The sequence below is a fragment of the Typopeltis vanoorti genome, chromosome 6 (assembly GCF_054136105.1).
Source record: "Typopeltis vanoorti isolate ZY-2024b chromosome 6, IOZ_Tvanoo_1.0, whole genome shotgun sequence".
Classification (NCBI taxonomy): Eukaryota; Metazoa; Arthropoda; class Arachnida; order Uropygi; family Thelyphonidae; genus Typopeltis; species Typopeltis vanoorti.
The window spans coordinates 141,746,836-141,756,524 of NC_143554.1; the positions used below are offsets into that span (position 1 = coordinate 141,746,836).

General features: G+C 33.4%; 1 protein-coding gene across 1 annotated transcript; it reads left to right on the forward strand.

Moving 5' to 3' along the window:
- The first annotated feature begins 202 nt into the window (after positions 1-202).
- Positions 203-7,771, forward strand: LOC150105994 (uncharacterized). Its single transcript, XM_090394014.1, has 4 exons — positions 203-234; positions 3,517-3,599; positions 4,456-4,593; positions 7,591-7,771. Exons 2-4 carry the CDS (start codon positions 3,530-3,532, stop codon positions 7,719-7,721), a joined length of 339 nt encoding a protein of 112 aa, XP_090250140.1. The 5' UTR covers positions 203-234; positions 3,517-3,529; the 3' UTR covers positions 7,722-7,771.
- The last annotated feature ends 1,918 nt before the right edge of the window (positions 7,772-9,689 follow it).

Below are 9,689 nucleotides of genomic sequence, written 5' to 3' on the forward strand. Positions count from 1 at the left end.
CAAATTTATATAAAAATATAAGCTTTTTTATTCAGATTTAAACGATGAGTCAGCTATGATGGAACAGGTAACATGTGTTAGAGACCGGATGTCTCTCTCTTTGTGATATGCTTTCCAGGTGTAAAAGGTTCCTGTGGAGTGTATATAACCATCGGCAACCCCATTTTAAAGCACGAATCATTTCAGTTTGTCGTTGTTCTCATAAAGTGCTTTCGTTCCAAGTTGAAGTTTACGGTAAGAATGTTTCTCTTAATTATTGGTAAAATGTTCTAAGTTATTGTATCTTATAACATTTGATATTCTGATACAATTAAACAGACCAATCCAGGAATGATATGTTGACAATTGGATTTATATTACTAATTAGAGCATATTTTGCGGAATGTTTTGCTACAGTAAAGCATTCACTATTTATTTATAATTAAGTAAATTTACAAGACAGTAGGCTTAGAAGTTTTTCTAAAGATGTATTTATTGTTTCAGCACAAGTTTGTTTATTTTGTGATGTTATTCATTAATTTTCAATTCCCTTTAGGCAAAGATGAAAAAATATTTACATTTTCTTATGTGAATTAACGATTTCTCGAAAGTAGCAAAGAACTGTTATTTTTTTAATTGTGTGACAGTTAACTAGACAGTTCCTAGGTTAATTTAATTAAACTAGGAACTGTCTAGTTACTCTGGTGCTCATGGAGAACGAAGTTTTAGTTTCATGATTATCCTTAAAGCATTAAAAATGAGGTGTGTATATCTGAATGCAGAGTAATCATGAAGATAATAACGAATTTAATTTTTATAATTAACATAAATTCAAATAAATATGAAATTATTAATACAAATGTCATTAATACAACTATGAAATTAATAAATCAGTTTTATTAATTTATTTTTTGTGCTCAGTCCGTGAAAAACAGAGTTGGAAGTACGAATATATACATACAAGAAATATATAACAAAATCCTTAAAGGACTAGCCTTAAACGGAAGAAGCACGAATGCTTTTCATATTCCCCGTTATCTGTATAGGACAGTGTACGGATTAGGTATTATTGAGCTATAAAACTCTGATCATGGCAGGAGGAAAGGACGTATTCAATTAACTTCGAAATCATTTTAAATTAAAAAGGTGTTTCTAAATGCTTCAATTATAAAAATAAAATAAAATATAAACACCTGCTTCTATTCATGAATTCTATGATATTTGGTTTTCAAAGTAATTTATAATAAAAGGTTTAATTTATCTTAAATTCTATTTTAAAAGAACTATATTATTTATATAGTTTATAATATTACTACCTGAACATATTATTTCTCTTTGATTTGACTTACGAATAGAACACTGAATGTAGATTTTTTTTATTCATACACAAAGGTGAAATTTAGATGCTAAGGAAAATCCGATACGCATCTCTTATAGATATATTAGAGCGAAAAAAAAATTCTAAGCTGCAGTAATTTACAAAAATTATCAAAATGAATAAAAAAATGATATACATATAATAGCTTATCCCATTTTTGGCTGTAATATATACTGTATTAATTAGTTTACAACAATTACAGAACAGTGAAATTCTTCAAAGACTAATGTATGTTGTTAATAATAAAAAAATAAAATTATATATATATATATTATAATGAAAAATTGGAGAGAAGGATTGTAGAATGTAGAGAAATCATCCTCAACCCTATCAACCCTATACATATCAATAATAATTTCAGCTAAAACCTCTTCCAAGACTGCCATTCTGCTGTGATCACATACTGGCGCTCACGTGATGCTGTACGCACGCACTCACCCAACAATGCGAAGGAACAACTTTAAATACATTAACTACAACGTGTTCACATGTATAGTGACTTTCCTGTACTGTTCACAGTTTTTTTATCTTCAATGTTTAATGTTTTTTTCTTTTCTTTTATGAAAACACCTGAAGTAGGCTGTGAAAGCTGAAACTAGTTTTCGGCTTGTACTTTAAACACTTTTCCTTTACTCTCAGTTTATGTCATTCAACTCTTTTTAAAAAATATGTTTAACAACCGAGTAAATCAACCTCAGTGAATATATATATATATATATATATATATATATATATTGTATATATAGAGTGTGTGAACAGCATCGAACGATTGACCCTTCCAACTACTAACCGCGCGCAAACTTGCTTAAGTTTCTGGGAGCCATTAGTAGCAGAGGCTTTTGCTGGCTATATGTACAGGTGGAGCTGTGTGGCGGACGGGATTAGAATAGCTCCACAGTAGCCCATGCATATCGTACGAGGCGACAAAAATGGGTACCCAGGGAGGGTGATGGATGAAAATGCTGTAGCCAATGAAGTTTTAACTATGGCTCCGTTATTGCTGTTACCATCCTGGCATGATCAGAGCCTATAGCCTTATATTACTCTATCCATATATTTTCTTTACAGATAACGGGGAATATGAAAAGCACATTTGCTTCACCCCATCTAGCACACACACAAAAAAAGATTATAATTGACCACGTGTGGTGGCCGCGATAAGATAGCATCACTGTAACCCATGCATGTCGAAAGAGGAGACTAAAATGGACGCAGAGTTTGGAGAATTTCGCTGTCTTATTTTTCTTCAGGAATGTTGCGCCCTGTGAGGAGGCTTAGATTTCGGGGATTGCCCTGAGAGATCAATTTGAGATTCCGGGGAGGGTTATTCCTGGCGTTGCCCATGTGGGACCTTCTCAGTGGATGCCTTTCCCTGGAATATGAGCGACTCTGCTCTGTGTTAAGATGAGCCTGTCACTGAGTGGGCCAACGCTGAATTGGACTATCTTTCGGCCTCTATGGATTGGTCTAGGTTTGATTCTACTTTTTAAAGAGGGCTTTACTTAAAAATCGCCATGCATGTCGTAAGAGGCGACTGAAATGGGACACATAGTTTCTTGAGTTTCTCTGTCTTTGGTTTCTTCGGGAATATTGGTTCCGATGAAGGGGGGGCTTAAATTTCCGGGATTTGCCCTGAGAGAGCATTTTTAATCTCTGGTGAGGATGTTCTCTTGCGTGGTCGGTGACGGGTCTTGTCATTGGATGATTTATCCTGGAATATGAGTGGTTATGCTCAGTGGTGGGGGGAAACCGTCACTGAGTGCAGCCAACGCTGAGTTGGACGATCTTTCAACACTGGTAGGGAGTGATCCGAGAGATCGTCTTAATTTTTAGAGAGGCATTTACTTACATGACAGCCTCACTGTAGCCCTTGCATATCGGAGGAGGCGAGAATATATAACCCCATCCATACACTTTCTTCTACACATAATGGGGAATATGGAAAGTATACTTGCTTCACCCATCTTGCCAGAAAAAAAAAATATTATAATTGAAGTATATTAAATTCTGTTTTACATTTCCAAGTATTCCTTTAAGACTAGCATTAACACAGTGACGGAAATTTATTACTTAAATATTTGTAGATCTAAAAATATAACCAAAACTGTTACGACAATAATAAAAATGTAATTCACTTCCTGGCTATGATCTTATTTCAGATTTTAAGTAATTATGCAAGGAATAGTATGGAAGTTGGCTGTGATTTGTTTTGCTGTAATAATTATTGGAGATATAGGATGTGGTAAGTAAGGTTTTTTAATTATTAAAATACTAAGAATAAAAACTTATAATAATAATTATAAAAGAAGTTTAACTATAAAAACATGCTCTTCTAGATAATATAAAAGATTTTCTCATTGTGTTAGCATAATAAAAATGCTATTTTGTGGTTGCGAAATCAAGTAATTAACTAACTTACTAAATTAACTACTAACTAAAGTAACTCCAATGCCCCATGCTCGTCGGCGAGGAAAGTGAGGAATTGTAGCGCTCGTGGAAATCAAAATATCGGCGGGTTCCAGTAGGATAAAAAAATTTTATGCAGCAGGATAAAAAACAACAACAAAAAAAAAGAAAGAAACATTAGCCATGAATCTAAATGGAACTCATGACCATCTATCTCGCCGAGTGCTCAACACGGTATTATCAGAAACGATTCTAACACGAGGAAATTAAAAAGAGAAAAACACACTCAGGAAGAGTCAGCAAAATATTCCTTAAAAAGGGACATCCGTTACATAAAGTCCTTAAAATGCTTAAAACAACCTGAAACATTAAAGAAGCCGTAACAAAGGGCCAGGAATAGACGGAATCAGTCTGTATGTGTGTGTGTGTGTGTATGAGAGAGAGAGAGAGAGAGAGAGAGAGAGAGAGAGAGAGAGAGAGAGAGAAAGAATAATAAACTGTATCCTTGAAAAGAAAGTTCGCCTTCTAAATATAGAAAAATTACGTTTCCTGGTTATCTGGTTGCCTGAAGCAGTTGCATGGTCAGTTTTCATTTGTCATATAATATTAATGTCTTCAATCATGAGCTCTGTTTTGTGCAGAGTATATTAAAATATAATATTAATGCGAAAACTTTTATTTCCTTAATACAGCATGTCCAGAACTAAATTGCACTCTGGGTAGTGAAAAGCCATCAAATCCATTAAAAGGTTGCATTAAAGACGCAGATTGCTTTGAAGGAGCAACGTGCTGCAAAGGATGCTCAGGAAGTACTTATTGCTACTTTCCTGGTGAGTACAATTCCAATAATCAATTATAAATACTTTACCATTCCTTATTAAGAGATGGATTGCTTTATAGTTGACGCTAAGCTTATTCTTGGTACGGACATGCAAAGCTTTGTTTCTATTTTCTCAACACACATCTACGCCAGTATTTATTCCTCTCATTGTGAGATCACTTCCCCACGTGTATTGTTGTTTACTTCTGGATTTGCGAATTATGTCCACTTCTTCTAGCACGTGAGCCTTCAGCATTAGTTGGTTTTACTTCTTCTGTTGCTATGAGAAAGCAACTTCTTCGGTTACTAATTCGGAACTTTGAATTTTTTTTTTTTTAATTTCATGGTCGACAGTATTTGATATCCTTGTTTTTTGTTTTAATTCCCAGAAAGCATTCTGTAATTTAATTTCTGATTTTCTTTACACCATTTTGTTTGGTTGAAAGAATTCAGCTAATCTTGTACGTGGTGGTGGCAGTGTCGTCCAATAGAGAAATTACACAAAATTATTGCACTGTGACGTCATAGTCAATTTCACACAAAGCACCACATGATTTTCATTTACATTTTCACCTAATATGCTCTTTATCTCCTCATAATGAATTTATTTCAAAAAGTCATTATCATAAAATTCATGACAAATATTGACGAAGGGTTGCTTTTTCATTGGCTGATTTTTTAATGATAATCCAACCAACAAAATGCTAAACATCTACAGCATATTAGTACTTCGGACTAAGAATTAGATAGCTTGAAATAAGCCCGTCTGTAAGGGAAGAAATGCATCTTTAACAAGTACTATTAAGTCCACCAATGAACAACCGCAGCAGACTCACAGAGGTCGGAATTCGTTCATCATCGTAAGTTGACAGTGTTGTGACCTATTCTTCTTATTCTATTCTATTAATTTTCTTATACTTTATATGCTACCCGCTGCGCCATTTATGTTGTGTCCCATTTTACGATTTTTATTCTATCTAACAATTCCCGCTTATCTATGTTCTTCTATTATCTAAGCACGATATCACCAAAACTTATACTAATATCTAAGTTATTTCTTAGATATTAGTACCCATAATATTTGTATTTATACTGCGCCTTTTGGGATATTTAGTTTGAGATAATATATTCAAAAACAAGGAGAAAGAACTGAAATATGTCTGAAAGTGTGACTATATTGCAGTCGTGACACTTTATCTCGTTTCTTAACATTAATTTCCCGCGTGATTAGGTTCGTATTTTCCAAGTGGTGCCTTGGACAGCAATTTCAGACAACTCTTTTATCATCGAACAAAGGTTTATTAAATTCCTTAAAATGGTACAATTCAATTTTTGTGATTATTCAATTTAATGCTGAACTAAATACCTACAAACTAACATTAGCTTATTACACGTAATTAGGCTATGATCCTATAATGGGTATTACGATCATGCCGCCATAACAATTCAACCCATAAATTCACTTGACATGGACAAATAAGATTAATTCACACTATTTAACTATTCAAACTTAAGTAGATTAACTAAACCCTTTTTTGCATTAACACACACAACTATGACATTTTAATTTTCCTATACATTATAATAGGCATGCAAAATTTCTTAGGACACGTGGTTACTTAATTCACACTATTCAACCATTCAAAGATAAGTAGATTAACTAAACCTTTCTCTGCACTAACATACAGCTATGACATTTAACTTTCCTTTACATTACAATAGACATGCGAAATTCTCAGGACACTTAATTATTCACACAATATTAACACTAGCCAGCTTACTTTTAATATATTCTGTCAGATACTGAAGTCCTAGTATACATTTTCCTTGGTCACTTCAACAGTTCTGTATTAGAATAATGATACTAATCACAGACAAATTTTAGTTAACATTAGATATATTTTACAGTACCTTTCTTTCTTGGGGTTTTCATATGGGCCTTTACCTTCTTCTGATTGAACTAGCTTGGTGTAACCTCTCCGATAATCTGCTTCTCCTCTTTTGGAATTGAATTAGGCTTACGCTGGCTTAACTTTTCGTAACTCCGAGCACACTTTGGATCATCTATATATCGGCTCTGCAACTCGCCACGTGGACGACGATTTCTTTACTTCTTTCCCCTTCTTGTAGTTGTCACTGAAGTAGAAGTACAAAGCACAAAGAATATGCTTTCCTTTCCTCGACTATATGGCATTCTTCGCTTCTCACGCAGGAAATACGGAACCGAAATTCCGCTCACTTTTGTTTCTGTGTTGTGGCGTCGGAGATATAACTCGAATCTCCCCACTCAGGAAAACTCTGTGAAATCCACGCAGAAGAGCTCGCGAGGGCTAATTTGGAACAGAATCAAAACCAAAACCAAAAAAAGCCTCGTGGGGGGGTTCCAACCCTTTTATGCCTGTTCTCCTAACGGCACTTTTTCTAATTTCTTTTCTCCTCCCCCTACTTGTTTTAACTTCACCGACAATCAGGATGGCGTTTTTCTGACAAACGTCCTTTGATCGACTAGCCCGTTACGATGTCTCAATCCGGGAATCGGCCCTGAGCGATAGTCTGTTGCTCTCCTTTGCTAGCCTCTAATTTAATCCCTTTTCAAATGTTTTCTATGAATTAACTTAATAACTTAATCTCTAGCCTCTCACATACCATCTCTTATGACTAATCCTTTTCTGTCTTATTCATTTAACCTTTCTCATTAAAATCATATCACAATATTAATATTTTCTTTATTTTGGTAGTTAGTTTAACAAAAACCATTATATTTTATATATTTTATTGGATGCAAGAATTTTTCTTTTGATTAATTCAACTATTATCTTTTATGGAGGGTTCTAATTTATTTTATTTATTCTTCATGTTACACCATGATAACTGAGAATTTTACATTCTTAAGATATCAGGGTGTAACAACAGAAGTAATTTCCAAGCTGAAAATATTTAACTCATATTAGAAAACACGGTTTGCATTTTATTATTACAATGGTAATAATTTCTCATTTTCTTTCAGTCATATGCAAGGGATGTGAAGAGATTTGTTGCAGAAGATCACCACAAAATTTTTGCAGCAATGGATGCAAACGACGCGATTTCTGTTGCTACTGTTGCGATTATAATTGCAGTTCGACAGTGAGAGCTTGAGTTGATTGTAATTTTACTGACACTTCTTAAGAAGAATGGAATTCAATGAAAAAGGAATTATCGGAAGCGATAAGAGAAGAAAATAATTTAATGCTTAAAATAAAATAAGCAAATATAAATTGAATATTACTTTGTATTGCCTTCTGCGTCGCTATAATTCTACAGTCTAATTAATAAAAATTGAAATTATATGACGTATTTTTCGTCTTATTTTATCATTATTATCATCACCATTATCTGTATGATATGATTACATTCGACGCGCATACCTTTTATTATATTAAACTGTGCAAACTAGAATAAATACCTTATTCATATATTTTATTCCTTTATTTTCTAATTTCATTAAAGATCCATATGTTGTATTTCAAAGTATTACAAGTATTACGCTAAAGAATATTTCGACACCCTGAAGAATTTTTTTTAAATATAAAATTGAATTAAAATTAATTTTTAAAGAATTGCGCTTATTATATATTATTGAACGCAGATCTAAATACGCACATTATTAGTACATGGAAAGAAGCTCCTTTTTAATGCATAATGAGAAATAATTTAGATATTTTAGTAAAAAACAAAATTGGTCACATCATCTTACTTTCGTCACTTCAGCTGAGAGAAAGTTTTCATAATGAATAAAATAATAATATTCTATTATACCTTATCGAGTATTCAGTACCGCTAACTATCAAGGCATTTCTTGGGGATGGGGAATAATCTCCACAACAGTGAATTCGAGTAGATAAAATTCGACCGAATCTTTAGAAAGAAAAAAATAAGTAGCATTTCGCTATTAGTTCATAAAACGTGGGAGATCTAATTTTAAGAACCACAATTAAACATGTAATTTATTTTATTTATTATTTTTTAATACAATCTCATTCGAGAGAGAGAGAGAGAGAGAGAGAGAGAGAGAGAGAGAGAGAGAGAGGTGGAATAGAATTCCGATAAGTAACTTATATAAATGTTCTTTCAAGTTTTTCAAAAGCTTGTGTAGGATGCAGGAAAACAATAAATGGGTCTTCTTCTGATTTACATCCCCATCAAATGTATCTCATCATCATCGTCATTAAATTCCTGCCCTGTAACCTCAAGGGATGTACAGGATATCATGATAGGACAACAAGAAAAACTTACACCATTATTAACTTCCTAACTGCAAACAATAAATGTACTAAGTTGACTTCCTACCGTACCAGCTTTGTTGATTCTGCTGTCTATTTCGATATGTTGCTTACCATCTTCACTGAAAATCGTGTCAAAATAGCTGAAATATTTTACTCGTTGTGTAGGTTCTCCATTCACAATACAGTTGATATTTTCAATGCTTCTGCTCATTTTCATTCTCTTTGTCTTGTTATTGCTGACCTTCGTACCATATCTATTACAGCAGTTATGCAATTTAGTCAGGTAATCTTGCAGACTTGTACCGGATTTATTTAGAATTATAACATCATCTGCATAAAGCAAAGAGCTGAGATTAACATCTCCAATTATGATATCAGGTTTGGTACACTTTCCTTCATAATATGGTCCGTATACATAATGACTAATATAGGGGATAATGTACATCCTTGCTGACACCAGATTTAACATTAAACCATCTTCCTGTACTTTATTGAATTCTAACTGCTGACTTACAACTCAAATAAACACTAAGTATATTTTGATATAATGCCGTATTAAACCAAAGAACTGTAGCATTTTGAAACTCTTGGAACATTGTGATATGCATTTGCAGTCTACAAAACTTAAATACGGATCTTTGTTTTATTCCCACGATATCAGGTTTACGACAAATCATTTCTCAATTATTTGTCGGTAAGTGAAAATTTGATCCTCACAACCTTTATTTGGCATGAATCCAGCTTGTTCTTCACCAAGCTTTTATTCAACAATCCTACTCAACCGTTCCTCAGGTATATGGCGTAAATCGTGCCATTAACTCTCAGTATAGAAATCCCTCTG

Coding starts and splice junctions, on each gene's coding strand:
- LOC150105994 (XM_090394014.1), top strand. CDS start 3,530: ATGCAAGGAATAGTATGGAAGTTGGCTGTGATTTGTTTTGCTGTAATA. Junction 3,600..4,455: donor TATTGGAGATATAGGATGTG/GTAAGTAAGGTT, acceptor TCCTTAATACAG/CATGTCCAGAACTAAATTGC. Junction 4,594..7,590: donor TACTTATTGCTACTTTCCTG/GTGAGTACAATT, acceptor ATTTTCTTTCAG/TCATATGCAAGGGATGTGAA.